The sequence below is a fragment of the Muscardinus avellanarius genome, assembly GCF_963383645.1.
Source record: "Muscardinus avellanarius genome assembly, chromosome: 12".
NCBI lineage: Eukaryota > Metazoa > Chordata > Mammalia > Rodentia > Gliridae > Muscardinus > Muscardinus avellanarius.
In genome coordinates, this window is record NC_137798.1 from 97197078 (window position 1) to 97224282 (window position 27205).

General features: G+C 56.1%; 1 protein-coding gene across 1 annotated transcript; it reads right to left on the reverse strand.

Moving 5' to 3' along the window:
* Positions 1 to 93: 93 nt before the first annotated feature.
* On the reverse strand, positions 94 to 26862 carry ASB2 (ankyrin repeat and SOCS box containing 2; the record flags this gene model as incomplete). The annotated part of the gene is made up of 9 exons (XM_080707811.1): positions 94 to 230; positions 2435 to 2588; positions 3622 to 4183; positions 9739 to 9910; positions 13301 to 13546; positions 15225 to 15380; positions 15956 to 16122; positions 19316 to 19411; positions 26663 to 26862. The coding sequence occupies 9 exons, from the start codon at positions 26860 to 26862 to the stop codon at positions 94 to 96; spliced, it is 1890 nt and encodes a 629-aa protein (XP_080563937.1).
* Positions 26863 to 27205: the final 343 nt, after the last annotated feature.

Genomic DNA, 27205 nt, shown 5'->3' on the forward strand with positions numbered 1-27205 from the left:
CCACGGCTGTCCCCAGGTGCCCCGGCTGTGAGACACCACCGTCCCGAGAGACTCCTCTGGAGGAGGCTGAGGGCCGCTCCTTTCTTGAGCCCGTTACTGGGTGTTTTCGTATTTCAGGTACCTAATCAGCCTGCCTGGGAGCGGCAACGTGTCCAGGAGTTTTATACGGTACTTCCCTACGGCCTTCCGAACCCGCAGTCGGCAAAGGTGAGCCAGAGGCCTTGGAGGTTCTGGAAGAAAAGAGGGAAAGAGAGATACTGCATGCAGCTGGCCAGGGAGGCGTGTCTGTGACGCGGGCCTGCGGAAGATGCTCAGCTGCCCTGGCTGGGTCCCAGCAGGGTGTCTGCAACTGGCAACTCCTCTCTGCAGCCACTGAGACCTGGGAGGCACCTTCCCCTGCTACCAGCACAGATCTGCAAGCCCCAGGGAGTCAGGCTGCACCCACCTCACCCGTGCGGCGGCGGTGGCCGGTGTTCTGACGGGACTACGGCTGTATCTCCCTCAACTTATGCTCCTTCCCGTTCACACACAACCTGGACCCTAAACATGGCCTCCGTGAGAGGGTCAAAGGAGTTGACCTTTAGGTGCACCCATACATGGAACTCAGCTCTGGGCCCACTGGGTGCTGAGAGGCCAGGGGCAGGGGGACAGGGCCTGGGCCACCTCCCACAGGCCTCAGAACCTGCCTCGACTGCCCCTCAGCTCCTGCTGGAGCTGGGGTGGGGTAGGCAGGAGCCAGGACTACCCACCTCAGAATGGGTCATTTTTTGGGCACAGAGAAGGTATTTATTAAATCAAAGAAAGTCATTCATTCATTCAACAAGCACCTGCGGGGCCCCTTCACCCTGCCATGCTGGGGCTGGAGGGCATGGTAAACCTCGGAGGAATGGGTACGAGGAGCGTGAAGTGGGGGAGGAAGGAAGGGGCAGCGGCTGCGTGCACCCGGCCAGGTGTCCACTGCCTGGGTGTTCTCCCTCTGCTGCCCTCTGGTATCACTCAGGATGGAGCCGCCCCTCTGGGAGGCAGCACCTTTCCCATGGGGAGGGAAGCTAAAGGCCATGGGGGGCACAGGACACATCCCCTCCGGGAGCCTCTGTCCGCTCTGCTTCCCGGGTGGACCATTTCGCATCTGAGCGCGGGATGCAGAATCACCAGCATTCTGCAGCTGGAAGTGGACGTCACAGGCACAGGCCAGGGACCAGCGCTTGTGCCTGCTCCTAAGGTCATGGCACACTGAAAAGGCCTCCCTGGGCTGTGGTTTAGTCCGGAGGGATTACCCTTCCCTGGGGAAGGCAGGAGGAGGGGCAGGACCAATGGAGCCTGCATCTGGGCTTGGACCGCTCTACCCTCTAGTGGCCGAGGCTCGCCATGCCAGCAAGCCAGTCTGGGTAGTCGATGGAGTTGTTTTGGCATCCAGAGCTGCTGAAGGAGCGGGCAGTGCCACTGCCCTCGTGGCTGCCACTAACTTATCAGAGACAGGGACTCCAGCCCTTCTGGCTGCTGAGCCACGGGAATGCCCTAGAGCTGGTTCGAGTTCGAGGAGGAACTTGGCCGGCCAGTGGATGGGGTTCTAAAGCAGCAGTCTCGCTGGAGACAGGTGGCGAGCGGCTGAAGGTGAACTGTTTCCTGGCGGGCACACACTTGCTCAGAGACTGACCAAGGAGGCCGGGGGAGCCGGCACTCCTCCGTGCAGATGCCCATTGCTGTCACTGCCGGGTGAGTTCCCTGTGCCTTAGAGACTTGAATCACGGCCTCCCTGGCCTGCGTTACCAGGCTGCCCCATCTGCCCTGCAGACATAGCCGGCTGGTGCTCAAACCCCACTGTCCGGTGCCAGGGGCGCTCACCTGAGGCTGGCACACCTGGGGGCGACTGGACCGTGAGTTCCCCCAACCTCCTCTGCTCAGGTGGAGGGGCCCTGGCCGTGCTCACCCTGCCCCGGGGGCAAGGCTGCTCAGAGCTCGGGGCCCGCCTCCTAGGCCAGCACGGCTCCACGGGTGGTGTGGACCAGAGGTGCTTTCCTGGCGGGAATGCAGGTTCTCGGGCCCAGCCCAGGCCCTGCCCGGCCCCCTTTGTGACAAGAGACCCGGGTCCTCGTGGGCGCTGTGCAGGCTGGCACGCCCCTCTGCCACCTGCCACGCTGCCTGTCAGGGGCCCCCAAATGTGGGCATCAGATTCCGTGGCACCCCTCAAGGAGCTGAAACTGTTTCAAATGGCACAGAAAGATCCAGTAAGAGGGACTGACCCATGCTGGTGCCCCCCCACCCCCGGGCTTAAGTTCCAGCTTGTCGCCACCTAGAGGTGTGACTTTGGTCCAGACACCGGGTCCCTCTGCGGCTTGGTTTCCTCGTATCGGCCACTACTGATCCTTGGGCTAGTTGAGGCCTGGGTCCCTGGAGGGGCTGGGGGCTACCGAGGTGGCCACAGCAGCCCTACCTGCCTTCTCCTTGATGACGGCCCAGTCCTCGAAGCTGTCGATGTGCTCCTTCAGCCGCGAGCACAGCTGCACATTGCCCACGTAGTCTAGAAGGATGTCCACGATGGGCCCCGCCCAGCGGCTCACCTCGGGGGCAGACAGGACCTCGCAGAACTGCAAGGGAGCACAGCGTCACCCACAGGTGGGACCCGAGGCCAGGATGCAGGGCACATGTCACGGACGGACACGGGGCACCGCGGGCAGGCCCCTCTACACAGGCTCCACCGCCTGCAGCTCGAGGTGCGCAGTGTGGGCTTGCATCATCTCTGGGGGCCTCGGCTTCCTTGCCTATAAAATGGATATATGCCATCCACTTTGAAGAGATTTTTAAAGTGAGAAGTCTGGTAACAGGGACACAGACTTCTTTGAACACAGTAAAGCAGCCCGGAAATACTGACCATCTGTCATTATACAGGACATTTCTAACTTCCTTGGCATTTTAAGCACTGCTTTTGTGCTTGCTTTTTGTGTGTGTGTGTGTGTGTGTGTGTGTGTGTGTGTGTGTGTGTGTGTTACTGGAGGTTGAACCCAGGGATATTCTACCTCTGAGCTACACCCACAGCCCTATTTCTATTTTTTATTTTGAAACAAGGTCTTGCTAAGTTCCTGAGGCTGGCCTCAAACCTGCCATCTTCCTGTCTCAGTCTCCCAAGTAAGTACTAGGATTACAGGCATGTACTGCCACGCCTGGCAAGTGCCATCTTTTACGGCAACACCAGGGTGGGTCCTGCCTGAGTCACTGGCTCAACACACCCTCTGGGTCCTGCCCCCTTAACATCGAATTCCGCAGGTCCAGATGTGCAGGCGGTGATGGGCCCCCGTTCTGCAGTTTCTCCCCAATCCCCAGCTCCACTTGATGCCTTAAATCATGGGGGAGAGGGGCGTAAAATAAAGTTTCTTTCTTCCTGTGAACCAGGAAGTTCGCAGCTCTGCAGGTGCTAACCACCGGGTCCTACTCCCCGAAAGGATGCTAACTGCCAGTTTAGCTCCGTCCAAAGTGCATTCACCCCCAGTCCCCTCTCTCGACCATTAACCCACCCTGTTCAGAGGCGTGGAGGCCGTCCACACCCCCGCCGTGTTAACCACAGTCCACACCTTCCCTAAAGCCCGCGGCCGGCCAGCTCCGCCCGGCCCCGCGCCCGCGCACCTGGACCACGCTGGGCTCCTTGTCGGTGGGCGCCTCGTAGAACCTGCTGGAGCGCTGCGGGGCGGGCGGGTGCGGCCCGCTGCCGTACAGACAGGAGAAGCAGGGCTCGCCGTCGCAGCCCAGGTCCATGAGGAACTTGAGCAGCGACAGGTACTTCATGGCGAACATGATGGTGGCGGGGAAGGCGGTGGGGTGCGAGGTGATGCGCGCGTCGATGTTGGCGCCGTGGTCCAGCAGCAGCTGCACGGTGCGCAGGCAGCCGTGGCGGATGGCCACGAGCAGCGGGCTGATGAGGTCGCGGTTGGGGTCGGCGCCGGCCAGCAGCAGCAGCTCGGTGGCGTACACGTTGTTGTTGACCACGGCGAAGTAGAGCGCGGAGCTGCGGCGGTCCTCGTAGAGGCGCGCGCGCTCGGGCGCCAGCGGCGCGTTCACGTCGAAGCGCGCGTCCAGCAGCGCCTCCAGCACCGCGTCGTGGTTGCGCTCGGCGGCCAGGTGCAGCGGGCTGATGCCGCTCCTGCGCACGCGCGTGCGGCTCGTCACCGGCAGCAGCATCTGCACGATCCTGCGGGGGGCGGCGGGCACGCGGGGTCACCAGCTGCCGGCACCCGGGGCCACCCGCCAGCGGCCAGCAGCCCCCTGGCCCCAGTTCACAGATAGGGCAAACCGAGGCTCAGAGAGTCAGAGCCGCGAAGGGCCCCCAAACCCAGTGGAAGTCCGGGCTACTTCCTGCGGGAGGCAGCAGAGGCTAATGGTACAGTTTGGAGCCAACACTGCCCTGCCTGGGATTCCCTTCAGCCTTTTTTTTTTTTTTTGGTACTGGGGATGGAACCCAGGGGCATTCTACCTCCGAGCTACACCCCCTGCCCTATTTTTTATTCTTTATTTTGAAACAGGGTCTCACTGAGTTGCAAGGGGCCTCACTAAGTAGCTGAGGCTGTCTGTGGACCGCGATCCTCCTGTCTCAGCCTCCCAAATGCTGGGATTACAAGCGTGCGCCACCACGCCTGCCTACCTTCGGTCTTTTTAAGAAGGCAAAAGGTATGTCTCATGGCTCCTTTTCTGCAGATGAGGAAAGCAGTCAAGGCTCAGAGAGGTGAAGACTTGCTCAGGCAGGGTGTGCGCCCTCTGGCTCTGGGCGAGGGGGTCCTGGGGTGCACACACACAGGTGGCCTCAACCACGCCTATCCTAGGTGGATTAACCTGCTGTGCCCTGGGGATCCCTTTTCCTAGAGACTCAGTTCCCTGAAGGGCGACCCCAGGATCTCACAGGACCCCCGCCCACCTTCACCTGAAGAGCTGGGCTGGCCACCCTCAGGGCTGGAGCTCCCTGCTAGCCCTGCTCCTTTTTCCTGCAAGTGGCTGCAGCGATCTAGCACTCTGCCTGTTTTAAACTACTGCGTCCTCCCAACGCCCCCTTTGCGGTGGTATTCACATTATCCTCATTTTACAGATGGAGAGAAGGAAGAGAAGGTGTGTGACTTCCCCAAGGATGCACAGCCAGGGAGTAATGGAGCCAGGATTGAACCTGAGGCCGCGCTCTTAACCACTCCCCTGCCTCGGGTAGCAGCTGACCTGTCATGGGGTTCTGTAGTCTTACGGATGTCTTCACTTGCCTGCCCCATTTACCTTCACTGAGACTCTGTGGGGTGGCCAGAGCAGTCTGCGACCTTTTTAATGGCTGTGGCTCAGAGGGCTGCGGCGACAAATCAGAGGTCATAAAACTGCTCTAGGGGCTCGACCCCAGGACCCCTTGCCCTGGCTCTCTTCCCCTAGACCCCTGTCGCCCGCGAGAACAAGCCAACATGATTCCAAAGCCTAATCTGTCCAACCCCTGCTGACAGGTGACCTCAGAGGCTCTTGTGGGGCTCCAGGGAGGTGGCCGCAGCGGGAAGCAGGTGCCACAGGGCCTGTTCCCACGCCTCTGGCCTCCTGGCATGCTGGCTTGCCTCTGGCTTCCTGGAAGTCGGATGCCAACAGCCTCCTGCTGGGATCTCAGTGGAAAGTATTATTATTGTTAGTGACGCTGTGTTTGGCTAAAATCTGCCTCTAAAACCTCAAAAGGAAATTCACACACCCCAGGCGGCTAATTGCCTCCTAATTTTTATTTGTGCAGACCCTGGAGGCCTGACCTCCCTCTACAGAGGTACCGGTCAAAGGCAGAGCTGGGGGTTCACCCTGGACCATGGCCACGGCCAACAAATGCTCTGTAACAGCCGTAACAGGCCCCACCACGGGAAAGAACAGGAGAGGGGCTGGCCGGGACAGGAATCTCTTGCAGGTCTCAGCTGGTCTCTGGCAATCCCCTGCCTAAAGGAGGGAACGGGGCAGAAATGTGGGAACTTGGCGGGAGGGACACTGCCTCGGGGGCCCAGGAGCTGCAGCTCCGTGACACTGTACGTCTAGGATTGCCTTCGTTTCTGCAAGAAGGACTTTGCCGGGCAGAATGTGAATTTGTCATGCTGGTTTGGGTCTGCAGAGACCATTTTCGGGAGGGTGAATGGAGGCCAAGGCCTGGGGGGAAGAGGGGCTGGTCAGAGGTGGGCGGCAAAGGAGGACAAGGTGTGGTCTAGAGGTCTAGAGGACTTTCCGTGGGGCTTGGCCATGTTACGTGGGAGGCCCCTGGGCACCCTCACTTTTCTCCCCCAGCCCAGAGGGCAGGAAGGCAAGGGGGGTAGACCCTGGGACAAGCTGGCATCACCCTACTTTTCCCAGAGGCAGGTCCCGGATGCTCAAATATCCTCTTATGGAGAGGGACGTGGGCGCTGGGTCCTTCCTCTCCCTGGGCTTTGCTGCCCAGGCCCTGGGACCAGAGACACCCAGCTCAGCTTGGGCTGTATCCAGAAGGCTCAGGGCAGCAGCTCCATCTGTGCAGTGGGCCGCTGGGCCATGTCCAGCTGGACTTTAGTCCAGATAACTCAGCCGCTAGCTTTTTCGTGGGACATAGGATCCCGGAGACTCTTGTGCCTGGGTGCTGACTCCCCACCAAGGGTTCTAACACCTGTGGCTGCGGCCTGGCCCTGCTGCCTACACTGTGCTAGGAAGGGGCTAGGGAGAGTATGGAGACCAAGGAGGCTGTCTTTAGCAGGGTGAGGGTCCGGTACGGGCCGTGAGGAAACAGGGGGACTCAGGATCAGCTGGACCTGGTGGTACAACCAGCTCTGCCTCACAGCGCTGGGTCAACTCAACCTCTCTGAACCACACTGTAACAGAGGAGAGCTTCATCACGATAATAGTGATGACGACGGTGACCGCTATCGTGACCTCTTAACACCTCACCTTCCTAATAACCACGTTTATTATCTTGCTGAACACTTACTATTTGCCAGACACTCTTTGAAGTAAGTGCTTGATGCAGTTACCTTGCTTAATCCTGAAATGACCCTAGGACCTAAGTATCGTTTCTTGTTTCGTCCCCAGAACAACTCAGCAAGGTGGGATTGGAGCGGCCTGATTACAACACACAGTTTAATAATCACTTCCACCGAGGCTAACTGGGGGATAACTTAAGATGTTCCACTCTAGTTTGGTCGGCGCGCATGTCAAGAAATAGTGGCTGTGGTCAAGAAACAGCACCCTGAGTGCCAGAGTTGCGGCCCTGCTCTGGGTCCCGGGTCACATCATGGCGATCTGACCTCTGTTGGCCTTTCAGTAAGTGTGAGGGGCGAGCTTGACCTTCACGTGGGAACCAGCCACCCCAAGGCGGTCTGCTCTCCCTGCTGCTCAGGCTGCACAGTAAACGACTGGGATTACCCGGGACGCTTCTAGAGAGCCCGAAGCCCAGGCTGCAGCCCAGAGCAGTGGGCGCAGAAGCTCCAAGAATGAGGTACAGGCACCAGGGCTTGTAGTGATCCAGGGGGCCCAGCGTGCCGCCGAGGCCGGGAACCACTGCTGTCAGGCTGGCCTCAGGGCAGCCGCTCTTGTCAAAACAGTTTTCTAATAAATCTGTCTTTATTAGAAAAACATCTTTAACTGTTGATCTTTAATTTTATAAGATGCTTTTGCCAAACAAGAAGTGAAAAACAAGGGAAAAAAAAGTGTGTTTGAGGTGATTAAGGTGCCGAGGGCGTCAGGGGTCCCTTGTCAGCCGGGCCCCATGTTCTCCTCGGACACATCTGGTGCGATCCCCGGCTCCGCGCCGCGTTCCAGGCAGAGGGGATGGACAGGAGGCCTGTTTGGGCAGGTGGCCGGCTGCAGAATGCCTATGGAATGTCACATGGAATCCCCAGGCAGCCTATGGGAGGTCGGCGCGGGGAGGGCCCCTAAGGCCGCCTGCCCTAGTGTGCAGAGGGCCTCAGACTCAGCCGGGCCCTGCCAGGTGGCAGAAGCTGCGGGCAGCCGCTTTAACCCTTTGGTGGGCAGCCCTCAAAGAGCTGGCGGAGTGTGCGGGTGGCCTGGGGCGCGCTGCCGCCTGGGGTCTGTGCATCCTCTGGGATGTCAGCCTCCTCTCCCCCTCAGAGAGGACAAAGGACGCCCCAACATGTTCAGTCCGGCTTCCTCCTTCTCTTGTCCGGAAGGCTGAGGCAGGTTTCCCACAGTGTGTCATTTGGGACCATGAGATGGAAATTTAGGTTAAGAGGGTTTTCAATCAATTAAAAATGATCATTTTAACACTGTACATAAGTGATAATGTTTATATGTAAAACAATATCAGAAATGTTTTAAATGAATTTTTGTGTATGCATGTGTGTGTGCATGTGTGTGCACACGCGCGTGTGTGTGCATGTGTGCGCACGTGTGTGTGTGTGTGTGTGTGTGGTTGAACCCAGGGATGTTCTACATCTGAGCTCCATCCTCAGCCCTATTTTGTTTTCATTTTTATTTCTTTGTTTTGTGGCACTAGGGACTCAGCCCAGGGATGTCCTGCCTCTGAGCCACACCTCCAGCCATTTTTATGTTTTATTCCGGACAGGGTCTTGCTCAGTTACCAAGGGCCTCACTAAGTGGCTGAGGCTGGCCTTCAACCTGCGATCCTCCTGTCTTAGCCTCTCAACGACTGGGATTACAGACGTGCACCATGCCTGGCCCTAAAATAAATTCAGTTTAAGTAAAATATATATATATATATATATATATATCAGCGGAAAGGGCCTGATGCTTGGGTTTATGTCCCAGCCCCGGGTGTGGCCCATTATGGGGATGTCCCTTGGCCAGCTGAGCCTCAGTTTCCTGCCCTGAAAAATTGGCACCAGGGTTGACCTGGCTCCCTAGACACAGTGGTGAGGCCCCGCCCACCCCTCAGGGTCAGCTGGAGCGCCCTCTCCCTGGGCATCTTCCCATTCATTGACCCATAGCTCTGTGTGTTGGAGTGAACTGGCTTCAGGAAGATGGGGTTGGGGCACCGCGAGAAGGAACCTGATTTGCCATGTTTGTCAGTTTCTCCAGTGTAAAAACTCCCACCACTGCCAAGTTCACGCTACCAATACAAGGTCAATAAACGTAAAGCTAGGAGGAGGTGTGCACGGTCGGTTCCTAGGAGCTAGTACTAATCTGCGGCACACCCCTCTGCTGCTGCCCACGCCAGCCTCCATCCCCCAGGACCACCTGAGAACCCAGGCCTCTCTGATCTTGAGTTAAGTGCCCAGCACGCAGCTCCATGACGGCCCGCCGTCAGCATCGGCACCCTCTGTACCCGTAGGCATTGCCCGCAGGCCTGCCAGTTGCCCAGCAGGTTATCTTTGCATTGTACCAGAAATATTTACTCCTTCAGACTCGTCTCTGGGCCCCTGGGTAGCATTCCAGGAGGCGTGACATTTGGAGCAGATGAGTTCCTGCCACTTATGGAACTGTGTGACTGTAGACAAGTCACCCCGCCTCTCTGTGTCCTCGTCTGAGAAGTGGAAATCAGTATAGTATATAGTATATAGTATCCAGCTCACTGAGCTAATGAAAGGATTACATAGGTTTAGAAGGCAAAGTATTGCAAAGGCTGTTAGGCGAGCTCTTATCATTACACAGATGTTTCAGGCCCAGAACCTTTCAGGCATTCACAGCTGAAAGGTTTTCCTCCTTCTGCCAGAAGAGTCGCCTGCATCTGGCCTCTCCTGGCAGAGCGACCCACCCTCCCCAGCCTCGTGCGTGCGGGACAGCCCTGGCAGGGCGGTGGAGGGCCCGGCTAACCTGTAGCTACCCTTCTTGGAGGCGATGTGCAGCGGGAGCAGGCCGTCCTTGTTGGTCTTGTTGGCGTCGGCGCCCTGGGACAGCAGGAACTCCACCACGTCCTCGTGTTCATTCTTGCAGGCCTCGTAGAGGGCCGACGCGCCATCACTGGCCTGCGTGTTGATGTCGGCGCCTGCAGGAGGGGAAGCAGGTGAGCCAGGGATCAGGGTGGCTGCTGCTTTGACAGAGCGCCCACCTTGAGGATGCTGGTATTTAATGAGCACCTACTATGTGCCAGGCTCTATTCTGTACCTATGTGCTCTCTTTCTGAATCTACAACATAACCCCAGGATCAGAACTACTTTTTCTTTTTTTTTTTTTTTTGGTGGTACTGGGGTTCCTGGAAGCCCTTCTACCTCTGGGCTACACTCCCAGATCTGTTTTTACATTTTTATTTGGAAACAGGGTCTCCTAAGCCAGCGTGCGCGGCTGGCTTCGAACCTGCGCGATCCTCCTGTCTCTGACTCCCAAGCACGGGGATTATAAGCGTGCGCCACCACACCCGGCTAGAACTACTTTTAACTCCATGTTACAGGCATTACACGTTACAGGATCAGGGTTGCTGTCGCCCTCATAGTACCTGCCATGAGGACGCTGGTATTTACTGTGCATCTACTGTGTGCTGGGCTCCATGCTGCACCTGTGCACTCCCTCCCTCCCTCCCTTCTCCTCTCCTCTCCTCTCCTCTCCTCTCCTCTCCTCTCCTCTCCTCTCAATCTCTCTCTCTCTCTCTCTCTCTCTCTCTCTCCCTCTCTCTCTCTCTCTCCTCTCTCTGAATCTACAACATAACCCCGGGGGAACAGAACTACTCTTAACCCCCCATTACAGGTGAAAATGCTGAAACACAGAGAATCTAAGCTACTTGCCCCAGACCACCCAGCTTATAAACAGCCAGAAGTGGTGGCACACGCTTGTAATCCCAGTATTTGGGAGGCTGAGACAGGAGGATTGCAGGTTTGCAGCCAGCCTCAGCGACTTAGTGAGGCCTTCTGCAACTTAGTGAGACCCTGTTTCAAAATAAAAAAGAATAAACAAGAGGGCAGGGGGTGTAGCTTGGAGATAGAATGCTCCTGGGTTCCATCCCCAGTACCTCAAAGTAAAATAAATAAAAAATTGGACTGGGGTATAGCTCAGAGATAGAATGCCCTTGTTCAACCCCCAGGTCCACAAAAATAAATAAACGTAGAGCTGAGCTTGAACCTAGGTGGCCCAAAGGAAGCTTTTAGCCCTCACTCTGTGCAGGAGTGCTTGGGTTCTGTCCTGGGACAGACCTCTAAACTCCGGTGCTTTTCATAAAGCGGGTCTCCGGTAACTATGTTGGTTGAGATTTGTTTTTCCTTGGCCAGAAATATGAGAGAAATTGCTTTCTCTCTCCTCCCAGGAAATCGCCGAGCCATGCTTGTGAGCGGAGGAATTGAACCTGCACACAGTCCGCCGGCCGCTCAGTCTCCTACACCTGCTGCGTCTCGCAGGACAGAACCTCCGTGCACGTGGTTTTTCTTTGCACAAACAGGGTCAGTCCTTTTGTGTTCCGGAAGAAGGTGGAGCTGCAGCTCATCAATAAGGGCCGAGATCTGAGGTCTGTGGTAACCACTGCTCTGCTTATCTCGGACTCTCTGCTAACTTGGCTTGCAGTGATGGTGGGGCTGGTTTCTGGTACAGTGGAAAGAAGACAGGCTTTGCTGATAGACAAGGACCAGCTGAAGTTTCTCCTTGGTGGCTTCTGAGCCCTGTGACCTCAGGGGGCCTTCAGTTTATCATCTGCCAACCAGGGAGAATGGTCCCTACCTCTTGGGTCACTGCAGGGAGTAAATAAGATAGTATAAGCGAATCCCTCAGCACAGCTCTGGTACAGAGAGGGTGCCCAGAAAATGCCAGTTGTCAGGACAATGAGTCCCCCAAGGAAGAGCTGCTCCTGCCCTTCCTGCTGAGGGAGAGCCCGCGGGCGGCCCTAGCACGCTGCCGGACCCTCAAAGCCAGGCTCCCTGGAAGGCCTGGGCCCCGCCAGCAAAGCCGCCGGCTCACACAAGAAAAATATTTGGATTGAAAAATGGACTGAGCCCACCAAGAGATCAGGCCCTGTCTCGGGTCAGCAGGAGAGCTGGCAGATGTTTGGAGTCCGCCGGGCCCACTGAGTGCCCCACCTCGAGGCCCGGAATCCCAGGGCGCTGCTGTGCCCCTTTGTTCTCACGCCAGTCAGTCCAGATGCGTCCCTGGCTGCGGGGAGTGCCTCGCGGCCGTGTCCCCGCTGCTCACACGCGTGCTGAGTACGTGGGGCTTGTGTGCGCCGAGGCCCCGCGGCAGCACAGAGACCAGGTGGACCCGGCTGAGCATGCAGGTCCAGCTGGGACCATTGAACCTCCAAGCGCCATCCCCTCCTGGACTAGATGGATGAGGATGTCACCTACTCCTTCAGTTCCAGAACAACTCCAGTGCCCCAGACGCTGTCCGTGCACGGCGGAGTTCCCGGCTCACAGCAGGGCTCAGCCAATTTGTCTAGTTCAGCCCCAGGACCTGCACAACCTCTGGCCTCTACAGAGGGTTTTCCTTCCCACAGAGAAGGAGAAGAATTCAAAGTTCTTCAGGGAGATCAGAACACAATAGTGCGTGCTGTGTGTGTGTGTGTGTGTGTGTGTGTGTGTGTGTGTGTGTGTGTTTTATGTGGGATTGAACCCTAGGTGCCTTCTACACCCACAGCTCTTTTTAGTTTTTGTTTTGAAATTGGTCTCACTTAGTTGCTGAGAATCTCACTAAGTTGCCGAAGCTGGTCTTGAATCCTGCGATCCTTCTGTCTCAGCCTCCCAAGTACGGAGATTATAAGCATGCGCCATCACATGTGGCCAAAATGTAATACTCTTTAGCCAAAAGTACGTAAAGAACGTCTGCCATGGTCTCCAGGACTTGGTAATGCAGGCCGCCTCTTTAGTTTCTCCCATCAAGGTTTTCACCGCAAAGAGAGCAAAGCCCTGGGCTCAGATCCCAGCTCTGCCTCTTGTTTGCTGTGTGACTTTGGACAAATCCCTCTCCTCCTGGCCCCTGGTCTCATCACCTGCAAAGCGGGGAGGTGACCTCAGTGAGGCCTGAGGTTCTTATCTGAAGGGTGACGTGGTGGAAAGAACAGTGGTTTGGGTGTCGGGGCCCCAAGATTCTTCTACCACCAGTTTTGCTATGTGACTTCAGATGAGCCACTTCCCCTTTCTGATCCTCAGATCCCTCATCTGTAGAACAAGCATACTGAGTTGTAGCAGAGATAGCAAACATGTCACTGTGCCACAGCCCCATGCTTGTGCAGACATCACCAGCAGATCCCAGAGCCTAGACACTGCCTCAGAATCCTCCACACTGCAGGATCAGTGCTGGATCCGAGTATGCCCACAGGGTGGCACCTGTACTTGCTGTCCCTTCCTGCAGATCTCTCCTGTGGTGCCCATCAGCCAAGGGTCCCGGGACACAGATGAAGGCCTCTGTGGTACAGGGGCCCAGGACCCAGGGACTCCATGACCAGGGAGCTTCAGCCACTCACCGTGCCTGGCCAGGAACCTCAGGGCCTCCAGCTGCCCACCCTGGGCGGCCACGAACAAGGGGGTGATGCCATAGGCGTTCTTGGACTCCACCTTGGCCCCTCCGCTCACCAGGACCTCCATGGCCTCCAGGTCGTTGCGGGAGACGGACTCGTGCAGCGCCGTCCAGCCGCGGTTGCAGCGGTGATTGGCGTCGGCGCCGTGCCGCACCAGAATCCTCACCGCCTCCGCATTCTTGTGCTCACAGGCTGCGCCGGGGAGGGAAGATGGTCAGGGGACCCTGCCAGACACGGCCAGCCAAGACTGTTCATTCATTCACCCATTCGTTCATGCATTCAACACCCACTGACTCTGTGCTAAGTTCTAGTCCCTGCCCAGAACACAGGACGTTTAGCTGAAGGTAACACTGGTCTTAGCAGTCATGTTTGCTGCGTGCATATAGCACTGGTTCTGGGCACCCTGCTAAGCACTCTACATGATTAGTTTAATCTTCCCAGCTAACCTTGAAGGCAGTGTGGTTTTCCCCTGTCGTAGAAGAGAACATGAGGCAGAGAACAGCTACGTGACTTGCCTCAGGTCACACAGATGGCCAGTGGCCGAACTGGGACTCGAACCTGGAGTCAGGCCCGAGGCTCTGCCCCCTTGACTGTGCTAGATGTCCCTAACTTTCTCCCTTTCCAGTGTCACCTGTATCCGTCCACTTCACCAAGGCTAAAAGAATCTTTCTAGATGAGGAGTGGCTATTCCTGCTGAGACCAAAGGCTACTCATTTAATTTGGGAAAAAATTTGTCTCCGGAATACAATTCCTGACATCCTCCACCTGCTCGAACCTTCTTCCCAAGCTGCGCCTGTCTTCAGACCCCAAATGCCCCTTGCCTCTGGTCCACTCTCTCCCCAGGGAGCTGCAGGAGGGGCTGGTGACACTGGTGCTTGTCCCGCATCCGTGTGGGGACAGGGCAGGGGGACGGGAGAGGGCAGCCTGTGCAGTGTTTCCAACAGGACCCGAGCCGGGCTCTGTGCCTCTCCAAGCCTTGGTTTCCCGCCATAAAACAGACCATCAAGGCTTCCTGAAAGGGTGTGGGGAGGGCGGAGGGAGGCCAGGCATCGTTAGCATGGGGCTCAGCACATAGTAGGGCTAGGGCAGGCAAGACACAGCTCATGGCATAAGCCGTTTGGCAAGAGCCAGGTGCCCCAGAACACGGGGGTCCAGGGCAGCCACACCCTGAGCTGGGAGCCCTGGCCGCCGCTCGTGGGCTCTGTGGTCCTGGGCAGCTCCATTCCTGGCTCTGAACCACAGATCTCCATCTACAAGATGAGGGCGCCAGCAGCGCCCGCCCCTTACAGAGATGGCTATGAGGGCTCAGGGAGGGAACAGTGCCCGGCACGTCGTGAGCACTCTGTAAACGCCAGCTGTCGGGATCATTCACTTTGGCTCTAGGTCCGGCAAGAGTGGCCGTGAATGTCCTTGGGCGATGGACTGAGTTAAGCTCGGGGGTTTCAGTTTCCCTGAAACACACATTCCCGAGGGACGCGGGCTCTCTCCTTAGCCTCCGTGCCCGTCCTGTTCCGTGCCCCCTGCTTGGCCAGCCTCGCTACCTCCTAGTGAGGTTCAGCCAGGCCCTGCCCCCAGCCCCAACAGCCTCCTGCCATCTCTGCACGGCCATGGCTGGTGCCTGGGACAGGCTCCTGTGTGGACCATGGCCCTCATCTCTGGGCCCTCTGGGCCCCTGGCCATGCCTGGTCCAGGAAACACTTAGAAATGTTTTGCTAATCACGTGCAGAAATGAATGTTTCCATGACATACACCAGTTCTGCAGCCCAGAGAGAGGCCTGCCCCTTCCAGTAGACCCCTTGGGGCCACACCCTAGGGAGCAAGGCACCTCCATTGCCCACCTGACTTCTGGAAGACGCCCACCCAGGCTCACCTTTATAGAGGGGCGTCTCCCGGGACTTGTTGGAGATGTCAGGCTCTGCCCCGGCCTGGAGGAGGGCGAGGACGCAGTCCAGGTGTGCCCTGCAGGTTGCCAGGTACAGGGCTGTTTCCTCCTGCAGCGTGCGTTGGTCAATGGCAGCCGGGTATGCTGGGGAGATGGGATCAGGAAACGCATGAAGAAGGAAGATATCCTCACAACACAGGCTGCCCCGTTTCTCCCATTCCAAGCAGGGGCCTGTATGGCCTGCCCCACCCTGAGGCTCCTGCCAGCCAGCCACAGCAGGAAACACCACAGCTGCTCTTCTTGGTGTGATGGGCTTTTGGGAGTCTGGCTGCTGGAGGTCAGAGGTGACACCTGTTTGTGGGTATGACCCATCCAAATCAGAGAGGAGGTGTGACTGGCCCGGGCCCCCCAGCTGGCGAGGGACAGCCTTGGCCGGGCCCAGGCACAGCTGCAGTGTTTCCCACACCAAATCAGCCCCTGGAACGTTCTGGAACAAGCTGGCAGTTGCTTTCCCAAAAGTCAGCCCTCCCTCCTTCCTTTTCTAGGAATCAGGGTCCTGGGAGGCCTGGCAAGATGGCGGTGGGTGGGGGTGGCATGGCAGGGCAGCTGGGGACAAGTCTTCCCCCCAAACCTTGGGTCTTCATCTGTACCAGGCAGTGACCTTGCCTGCCTCACCAAGGGGCGGCCCTTCCCCTGCCAGCAGGCCCCAAAAGCCTCACCTCGCTGCAGGACCTGCAGGCAACCCAGCTGGCCGTAGTAGGCTGCCTCGTGGAGGGGGAGCCAGCCTTCCTTGTTGGGCTCCGCCAGATTCTTCCCCTCTTTGATCATGGCCTTCAAGGCCTCTTGGTCGCCTTCCTGGATGGCCTTCAGCACGGGGTCCACGACCCTGTGGGAATAGGGACACCCAGGCCTCAGGTGTGAGCAGTGCGGGGCCACCGCAGGCTCTGGGGCCCCTTAGCCCGGCGACCCCAGCTGCTTCTGGAATGGGTTCTCAGCTTCTCCAGCCTAGAGGCTGCCAGAGAACTGAGGGCCCTCCAGCGCGGTGGCTCTCCATGGCTGCGGCTAATGCTCTACCAAGACCATTTCTGCCAAGGGGGTTCAGGAGAGCCAGCTCTGAGGGGTGACATCCCACAGGAAATGTGCACCAAGCACGTGCACCTGCAGGTTGGCTGGCCTCAGCGGCCGGGGCGCCCAGGCACAGAGCCTTGCGGGCCCTCCTGTCAGCAGTGAATGCCTCTGGGGTCCTTCCTCCACCCCTCACCCACACTCCTGACAGATACCTCAGCTGAGAAGTCTGAGCACTTGCAGGATTGTTAAAGGTGAAGCCTTGAGGTAGAAGGCTCCTGGGTTTCATCCCCAGTACCACAAAAATATAAAAAGTAAATAAAAAATAAAAACAAAACAAAACAAAAAGGCAGAGTGTATACCTCCTCCCGCCCCCAGAGGTAGAATGCTCCTGGTTTCCATCTCTAGCACCAAAATTGGGCCGGGCATGATGGGACACACTTGTAATCCCAATATTTTGGAGGCAGAGACAGGAGGATCACAGGTTTGCAGCCAGCCTCAACTACTGAGTGAGGTGTTCAGCAACTTAGTGAGATCCTGTTTCTTTTCTTTCAGTGCTGGAGATTGAACCCAGGGGCCTTCTACCCCCAAGGCACACACCTGCCCTATTATTTATTTATTTATTTATATATTTGTGGTGCTGGAGATTGAACCCAGGGGCATTCTGCCTCCAAGGTACACCCCCAGCCTGATTTTTTTTTATTAATTTTGAAACAGAGTCTTATGAAATTGCGAGGGGCCTCACTAAGTAGCCGAGGCTGTCTGCAAACCCAGATCCTCCTCTTTCAGCCTCCCAAGCTGTATTCTTTATTTTGAAACAGGGTCTCACTAAGTTGTGGAGGACCTCACTAAGTAGCTGAGGCTGGCCACAAACCTGCAATCCTCCTGTTTCAGCCTCTCAAGTATTCGGATTACAAGCATGCACTATCATATCTGGCCACTCTGTTTCAAAATAAAGAAGAAAAAATAGGGCTGGGAGGATAGCTCAGAGGTAAAATGCCCCCGGGTCCAATCCCCAGCACCACAATAAAATAAATAAATAAATAAATAAATAAATAAATAAATAAATAAATAAAATAAAAACGGCCGTGCGTGGTGGTGCACCCTTGTAATCCCCGTGCTTGGGAGGCGGAGACAGGAGGATAGCAGTGTAGGTTCAAAGCCAGCCATGCTGGTTTAAGACACCCTGTTTCCAAATTTTAAAAAAATGATAAAATAGGTCTGGGAGTGTAGACCAGAAGTAGAAGGGTTTCCAGGAACCCCAGTGCCATGAAAATAATTAATAATAATAATAATAATAATAATAATAACAACAACAATAATAATAATAAAACAAAAATAATATCAGAACATAAAAAGGGCTGAGGGTGCAGCTCCCAGGAGGTAGAATGCTCCTGGGTTCCATCCCCAGCACCAAAAATACATACATACATACATACATACATACATACATACATACATCGGTCAGTCTCCTCGTTCACTCCTTATCATCTGTTGATTTTCTCAGGAACTCCCTTCCCCATCGTGGCAAAGGCAGGGGGACCATGACAGCTATGACTCCCATCTCTGCTTCTGGGGAGGGTTCTGCATGGACAGCCCCATGCCTTGGATGGAGGAGCCTAAGCTGGAGGCTGGCCTTGCGCCTTGCCCCGGGGCTGGGCTCCTCCGAGGGTGTCCTGCACCAGCCCTGCACCCCCGCAGCCGCTTCCTCCCTGAGAGCCGAGCTGTGCTTCCTCCTGACTCTCAGACTCCCTGGTTATTAATAGCCTCTGAGCCTCACAAAGCCACAGCCCCAGCGAGGATGGTGGGAAACAGACCAGATAAGTTCCGAGTCCCACCAGCAGGATCGCTGCCACCTGCAAGAGCTGCCCTTAGGAGCCCCAGAGCAGACGGGCGGCCTCAGGAGAAGCCCACGTGGGTATGTGGAGCTGGCTGAAGCAGAGGGAAGGGGCGGCTGGCTCTTGGCTGTGGCCAGGGGGCGCGGGGCAGAGCCACGAGAAGGCTCAGGACCTGCGGCCCAGCGTGGGCCTCTCCAGCTGCAATCAAGGACCCTGATGCCATTGGCACACGCTGAGGGCTCCTCCAGGAGCTCAGCCCCCACCCTGGCTGGGAGCAGGCTACTGGGAGTGCCAGACCACCAGAGACCAGCAAGTTGGACAGGACCCCGGGGACCACTTTGTCCTCTCCAGCCCTGTACTACAAAAAGGGGCAGCTCAGAGGGGCCAACCATGGGAAGTGGTGATGGTCCTGAGACCAGAACTGGGTCTCCCTTTTCTAAACCATCTTCCCCATCTGCAGCACCAGCGCTGCTGTGGGCAGCAGGGTTCAGAGGGGCCGGGAGAAGAAGCATCTGCCCGCCAACCGCCTCTTCCTCCCTCTGCAGCAAAATAGCATGGAAATAGAGGTGCCGCTGATGGGGCATCTCTTTCACTTTTAGCTGCTTCCAGGATCCCTGGGGTGGGGGGGCAGAGAAGGGAGAGGAGACAGAGCTTTCCTCTGAACCCCTCCTACAGCTCAGATTATGTCTGGATTTTAGCACCTGGCGTTTAAAGGAAGGCGACGAAGTCAAACAGAAGCTGTGGGTAGATGTGGGTATTTTGGAGGTCCCCATATGGGTCCCAGGAGACAGGGACAAACAGAAGTTGTGACCAGCTCCCCAGCTCCACCCCCCAGCTCTTCTGGGACTCTGAGGTCTAAGGCCACCTCCTCCGTCTCCCCCCTGCTGGGGCTCAGGCTCAGAGTCCTAGGCTCCTCCAGTATCCAGGTCCCATCCTGGGGAGATCTCAGGCAGTCAATCCCAAGCACAGCCAGTTTCAGAGGACGGCAGACAGTGGCCACCGTGACCAGCTGGGCAGGAGCATCTGGGTCTCAGGGGAAGCTTTGCTCAGGAGGTGGCTCCAGAGTGCCCTGGCATCCTGGGGACCTGGGACCCGCTCCCCACCCCCACCTTCCCTACCACCCCAGAGCGGGCATGAACTTGGTGATGGTCTGGGGACCAGGCAGGGGTCACTTACGAAGTTGTGAACAAGCTGCTGTTGTATTTCTGCATGACCCCTTGGAATAAGCCCATGGGGGCGCGGGCCGGCGGGCTCTCGGGAGGCGCCGTGGACCTGGAGGGCACAGAGCAGGGGTGAAACAGAGAAAAATACTCAGCATAGGAGAAGCGGGTCATGGCCGGAGGGAGAGCCAGGGGAGAGAGCTGGAGTGACAGACACACACAGGGCTCTGAACCAAAGCAGATGGCCGGGCCCTCTCTGTGTGCTGGACACAGCTGCTGTGTCTCTGGATTATTTTTGGCCCTTGGAGGAGGCCCTGGGAGACTTAAATGACCATATAAGACAGCAGTGAGGTTAACCTCACCCCACGCCTGCCATCCCCCTCCCCAGCCAACCACAATGCTGCAGATAGGAAGCCAGGTGACATTCTTTACTGGAGGAGGGGAGAAGTGGTCAGCGCGGCAGGTCATGGGGAAGGGGCTCCATCTTGGGGCTTGCCAGACAGGTCCCAGCAGAACTGGATGAGAGATTCCCAGGCAAGTGGGGGCCCAGCTGAGGGGCTAGGCTATGTGCGCCACCACCCCCACCTTGCTAATTTTCTCCTCAGGGTTGGGAGGTGAGTGTAAAGCGGTCTCAGCAGAAGGATGCACAGGAGGGTCGCCGAGGCGGGGGCTCAGAGGCAGACACTGCTCAGCCATGTGACCTGGGACCATCCACCCCATCTGTGCCCGGTTTCCCCACCTATAAACTAGTACAAGGGCAGTCCCCCTCTGGAGGGCCGGTGAGGGCTGAATCCACCCATGGGACATGCTTGGTGAAGGCCAGAGGGTGCCAGGCACAAAGGGGCCCAACATAAAATAATAATAATAATCATCATCATCATCATCATCTTATTATTTCACCTTGCGGAGCCTCAGTTTCCCCACCTCTGGCTGTTGAAAGGGCTGAAAGGAGGCGTGCAGTCATTCCACGGCCAGAGTTAACCCCGGCTAGCAGTAAGCGGGGTTGACCAGCCCTGCTCGCCCTTCCTGGCCCAGATACCCAGCGGGCACCATGCGATTGCCCAACACCTGGAGAGAGGGATGGGCAGGGCGTCATGGCCTGGAGTGCTGGAGTGAGGGGTGACTCTAAGAAGTGACAGTCTTCTAGGACAGGCCAGAACCTGCAGGTTCCAGGGGCCCCTCAGCAAGGCCAGGTGTCTAGAGTGAGCAGGCAGGGGGCAGGGGCCGTGCTGGGCCCTGCCTTCCTTCTCTGCATGGGCCCTCGCCTTGTTCTACTGACACTCAGCTATTAGCCTGGAGGCCGCCTCCTGCTGGGCTCCCCCATTCATCCTCCTTTATTAGCTTAGAGGTGGTGCCATGGCCTTTTGACAAAGCCAGGGTCACATGCAGCAGGTATGTGAATGGAACCAGGCTCTCCCTGCCCCAGATGCCTGGTCTTTGCCTGCCATGCAAAGGCCTGCCTCGCCCGCTCCATGGACCCAGGAGCTGCAGGGCCCAAGGTTCTCCTGGGAGCAAGTGAGTGGGGCAGATGGAGGCTGGCCAGGCCTGCTCTGCGCCTGTGGGCAGAGCAGCCCTGTGGGCTTGCGTTCGTGGGTGGCCTCCAGTCACTTTCACTGATGAGAATGTTTCTAGCAGGATAGTAAGCGCGGTTTAAAAACCTGCCCTGTTATCCTGAAACCTGGCCCTGTCTCTGCACAGTACCAACAGCAAGGAAGCAGCAGCATCTGGGAGCTACGGTGCATAGAGGTAGGGGGACGGGGACCCCAACCCCCCAGCAGGCAGTGTCCACCAAGCCAGGCGGTGCATCACCTGGTCCCATCCTCTCACTGCCTTGGGGGGAGGCTGTGCAGCCGCGTTCCCATTTCACAGATGAGGAAATAGACAAACTGAGCTTTGTTCCACAAAGATTTCCTAGCTCTGGCTCAGTCCCCGCAGGTCAAAGTCATGTCTTTTTGTGGATCAAGATGGTCAGAGGTCATTGGATTGGGAGACAAGGACACAAATGACCACAGAGCCATGGGGCAGGCCGAGGCAGAGGCAGAGGCAGAGGCAGAGGCAGTGGCTTGTTCTGAGAGCACTGAAGTGGGGGTACATTAACTTGGTTTGGGGACCTGGCAGGGTGGCTGCTCAGAGCCCCAGAGCTGTGAGTCTTGGCTTAGATGGGAGTCGGGTCCCTAAGCTGGTTTCACCCTGTTTCTGAGGCAAGCTAGAGGCCCCACTTCCCTCAGTCTGAGGCAGGGGAATTCTCAGTAGCACAAACCACAGACCTGAGTCATGAGGGGTGAGAGAATCTGGCCCGCGGGCGGTGCGATGTGGCTGCAGGTCATGAACTGGTAGAGGCCCAGGGGGACCCTCTCTGTCCCCCTCACACACACATGGAGAGAGCACTGTTTCTCCCTGCTGGGTCCCCCAGGAGCCCTTGGGCCTTGAGACTCCTGCGAAGGTACAAGAAGACACCTGGGTATCTTGACTTGCATTATGGTGGCTGTGCACACATCTGTCCAAGCGAGTTCCTGCTTTGCATTTTCTTCCTTTGCCTTCTTAGAAATGTAGCCTTAAATAAAATGCAGAAGTCTAAGGGCTGTGTAGCTCCCTGGATGCCCCCTGGCTGGTCCCTCTGTGGTGACCTTGGGTTCCGGCTCCAGCACTTGGCCCCGGCTTCTTCACGAGGCAGGGCGCTGGGTCGGCCTCTTGGGAGCTCTTGGCAGCCAGAGCTTCTCGAATGATCCTCATTTGATCCTCAGAAAGCCCCGGGCATGTTTCAAACCTCATCCCTGCCACAGTCACATCACAGTGAGAAGTACATTGAAACTGGCTTTGAGGAGGAGGGTTGTATTTTTTCGGGGAGCTGGTTTGGCTTTCTTTTCTAGCCTCCCCAAAACTCAGTTGACTGCAATTTTGATCACAAGATAATACTGATAATTTGCATTCCTAAGGCATTTTATTGGTTTCAAAGTGCATTTTTTTTTTTTTTGCCTAAAAACATTTATTAGGTGCCTACAATGACACAGACTCTTTACACTGAAGACACAAAAGTGAACAGTATCAGCTCCCCGTGCCCCAGAAGGTCACAGTGTTCTTGGGGACACTCTCGGGAGGCCTTCCCAGGGTGGCAGGGAAGTTGACCTGTGAAGCAGGGGCAGCCATGGGGTGGGCCAGGTACTCAGAAGAGGGGAGGGAGGCGGATTCAAGGGCGGATGTGGGGAAGCTCCACCACCCTCCGTGCAGTTTCTTCTCCTAAGAACCCCGCACACCGCACAGTACCGGGCTGCAGCTCGGCCAGCAGGAAAGCACGGCCTCATGTGCATGAGGGCCTGGGGTTGATCCCACCATAGAAAGGAGAGGGGGGGAGAGAGGGAGAGGGGGAGACAGAGAGGGAGACAGAGAGAGGAGAGAGGAGAGAAGAGAGAGGAGAGAGGGGAGAGGGGAGAGGGGAGAGGGGAGAGGGGAGAGAGAGAGAGAAAGAGAGAGAGAAGAAGAGGAGAGAAGAGAAGAGAAGAGAAGAGAAGAGAAGAGAAGAGAAGAGAAGAGAAGAGAAGAGAAGAGAAGAGATGAGGGGGAGAAGAGAGATCAGGTGTGATTGTGCACATCTGTATTCCCAGTATTTGGGAGGCTGGGATAGGAGAATTGCAGTCTTAAGGACAGCCTCAGCAACTCAGGGAGACCCTCCAAAACTTAGTGAGACCCTGTTTCAAAATAAAAAGGGTTGAGAGTGTAGTTTAGAGGTAGACTGCTCCTGCAGCAGGAGAGGGGGGGTGGAGAATAAGAAGAAGGAGAAGAAGAAGAAGAAGGAGAAGGAGAAGGAGAAGGAGAAGAAGAGGAGGAGACAGAGGAGGAGGAAGAAGGAGAAGGAGGAGGAGGAGGAGGAGGAGGAGGAGGAAGGAAGGAAGGAAGGAAGGAAGGAAGGAAGGAAGACTTCTGTCCAACTGCAAGACGCGCAGAGCAAGCCCTAGTTAGACGTAGGGTAGAAGGCACTGGGGCTCAGGGAGGGACGTGTCTAAGTCTGCACAGCCAGTAAGTGATGGAGGAAGGATCTGATCCACCAAACCCACTCCCCTCCACTGCCTTTTCCTGCATTCCATTACTCCCCCATTCGCTGGTGCGGGTGGCGCCTGGGCACTCGCCCTGGGTCAGGCCAGGAGCCTTGCAGGCAGCAAGAAGAGCATAGGCGCCTGCCCGCAAGGAGCTGACAGATTAATGGCAGAACAAGTCAAGTTGGCGACTGACTTGACCCGGGAGGTGGCCAGGGCAGGACTCGCCGAGGAGAAGACATTTGATCTGAGGCCCAAAGGCTGAGAAGGACCCTGGGGCTGTGCGTGCCATCCCGCTCCCAAACCTGCTTTGGATCTGCTTGATGGAAACTGCTACTCAGAGATACAAGTGCACCGGGCTCTCTGGGGTGTCCGTGGCAAAGGCGGGTCTGGCTGTGTGGGCGCCAGTGTGCGTGTATTTTATTGTCTTCAGGGACCCTGGGCCTCTGCGGGTGGGAGGCCGCTGGACATAATGGGGCCTAGACCCACTTCCAGGTGGGGGAGGGGAAACAGAAGGGGAAGCAGAAAGGAGCTCTTCTCTCTCTCCAGGGCCTCGTCCTGCATTCAGCACAGGCTGCTTAAAAGTCTGACCTGGGCACAGAAACACCCCCTGGCGTGGCCTTTGTAAGCACTTAGTGTGTTGCTGTGCGGGCACCTGGGAGGTGCTCAGTGGGCATAATTAAAGGGCTCCTCCTTCCCCAGCAGGCCTGCCCAGCCCCCTTCCAGAGACAAAGGGACAGCAGGGAGCTCGGGCTAGGTGGTTCTGGCCCCAGCAAGAGAAGGTAGGGATGACTCTCTGCTGCGTTCTGGGCCTGGATCTTAGATGACCTTGGAGAAGTGGCTTCTCTTTGTGTGAGACTGTTCTTCCCAGGAGGCTGGGTCAGTGGGGGCAGCCCTCCTTGGGGCTGTCAGATGGAGGAGGGGCTTGGGTCTGGAGCTCAAGGGCCCCTGAGTTCTAATGTTTCTACTTGCCCCCAGGACTCCACTGAGGGACTCCTGCAGGGACTGTGCTTGGGTGAGCTGTGGCTTCACGCAGAGGCCCTGTCTCTGAGGTGGGGGGTGGGGTGGGGTGGGATATGGCCTAGCTCGATCTGATCACTCCTGAGAAAGAGGAACCTGTGGGCTGACTTCAGCTGAACTGGCTGGAACAGGAAGCAGGGCCTCCTTGAACCCCTACAGTGAACCACATCCTGGCTCTGGGCTCCAATCGGATCTGGGGATGGGACATCCTCGGGGCCAGTTACCTGCAGTCCTCGTCCTCTAGAAGGCCCTTGTCCTCTAGAAGGTTCCTCAGCAGTGGGCACCTGGGTTTCAGCCCGGCAACCTGACAGTGGTCAGGCCTCAGCCAGGAACACAGTGAGATGGGGAGAGCCCTGGTGGAGCCACCCGGTCACCCAGCTGCCGGCTGAGACTGCACATTGGGAACGTCTATTTATTGCTGATATTGTGACTCCGGAGGATGCAGTGGTTCTGAGCGGTTAGGTGACTTGCCCAAGGTCTCACAGGGAATCAGCAGCTGCTGGAGACTGGGAGTCCAGGCCCGGCCCCACAGTAACAGCAACAGGACTGTTACAGCAACTCCTCCCATCCTCCGAATACACCCTAGACTTCACTCAGGGAGAGCAAAAGCATTTTTATGATTGCATATATCTTTTCTAAAAGCTGTGGAGGATCGAATGGTCCATTTCTTCCCTGGCTCCCACTTCCTGCAAAGCAGGTGCCCCCGAGATTCGCACTGTCTGACTCCCTGAGCACTTGAAGAAGTGTGGCTGGTCCGCACTGAGATGCTGGGGTGCTGGGAGTGTAAAACACGCACTGGGTTTCAAAGACTTAATAGGAAAATGAAGGTAAAAAGATCTCATTCATAACCTTTATGTCGATACATGGAAATGATGATTTGAGTTAATTTCCCTCATTTCTCTTTACTTTCCCTTTAGGGTGGGCCTTAGAGTATCTAAAATGATATCTATAATTGTATTTGTGGTTCAGGTCACATTTCATGGGGGTAGTGCTGTTCTTAGAAGGTCTAGTGACCCAGATAATAAGGGGTCCCGAGGCAGGGGAACCCAAGGAGGCAGAACAGATCCATGGACAGATGTGCTAGGCTTCCCAGATGTGCTTTCCAGGCGGACTGTGTGGATAGGGCTGGCAGTGCTGGCCAGACCCGCACCCCAGCACCGCGGCGTTTAAGTGGAAGGCCAGCTGGGCAGGGGCAGGGCCTGGGTCCCAATCTCCACAGCATCACTGTGAGGGCCTTGTCCAGTTACTCAGCCCTAAGCTTCAGTTCCTTGTGTGTTAAGTGGAACTAGGGCACAGAGACCACCAGAGGGTCCTCAAGAGGATTCAGTGAGACAAAGTGTAAACCTCGGCATCCAAAGGTTCTGTGTTCATGGGGTCAAACAACTTCTGATAAAAAAAAAAAAAATTTGAAAAATACGCATCTGCACTGAACAGATTTTTCTTGTTATTATTTGCTGAATAATACACTATAACAATTATTTACACAGCCTTGCATCGTATTAGGTATAAGCAACCAGAGATGACTTAAAGTATATGGCAGGATACGCATAAGTTTATATGCAGATATTACATTATTTTTATCAGGGATTTGGACATCTGCAGATGTGGGTTCTCATGGTGGGTCCTGGAACCGGTCCCCCTTGGATGCCTAGGGACAGCTGTATAACAGATACAGCAATAATCGGCCCCGTTAGAGCTCAGTAAGTCTAGATGACAATTGTAAATCATTAAGGTATTAAAGGGCATCCTAAGCCGGGTGTGGTGGCGTACACTTGTAATCCCAATACTTGGGAGGCTGAGACAGGAGGACCACAGGTTAACGGCCAGCCTCAGGTACTTAGTGAGGCCCTCCACAACTTAGACCCTGTTTAAAAAAATAAAGAATAAGCCAGGTGTGGTGGTGCAAGCTTATAATTCCAGTACTTGGTAGACTGAGACAGAAGGATCGCAGATTCGAGGCCAACCTCAGCTACTTAGAAAGGTTCTTGCAACTTAGTGAGATCCTGTTTCAAAATAAAGAATAAAAAATAGGGCTGGGGATAGAGCTTGAAGGTAGAATGCTCTGGGGTTCAACCCCCAGTACTGCAATAAATAAATAAATAGATAAGTAAATAAAATAAAGAATAAAAAATAGTGCCGGGGGTGGAGCTTGAAGGTAGAATGCCCCTGGGTTCAATCCCCAGTATTGCAAATAAATAAATAAATAATAAAAAGGCATCCTAGAGACCAGGGTGGTTTAATTCGGGATGAACAGCATTTGGCTTCACAGTGTATGGATGCACCGCTCATCTTATCGGCTTCACCTCACTCACCTGGTCCATGGGTAGAAATGGGCAGGCTGCTGGCTGACCCGGGCCGCCACTGGGGCCTCGGCTGGGGCCCGGCTCTTGTCCGCTAGGCTCTGCTCGATGGCCATCTGGACCAGCTCCTCCTCGCTCAGGCTGCTGTACAAACTGTACTCCTCGTGCCCGATGGCGTGCTGTCTGCCCCGGGTGCTGATCTCCGTCGCCATCTCTTCTACCTCTCACACTGGCCTCCAGAAGAGACACTTGGTAGGGGAGGGAACCGCAAATCAGAAATCCCTGTGAGGAGACAGACCATCCTGCTCACTGAGTGCTTCAGGAGAGCTGTGTCCAGCCACGGGGAAGGCTGGGCTTTTTCCAAGCAACTGCATATTCATTTTTATTAATTTATTTGGTCAAATGATCCATCCAAGCACCCATCCATCTTTATATCCATCCCTTCATTTATTCATTCATGAATCCCATCTATCCTTCCACCTATTTATTCATTCTTCCAAATATCTATTCACTTATATATCCAATCATCTTCCCATCCATCCATGTAGCCAACCA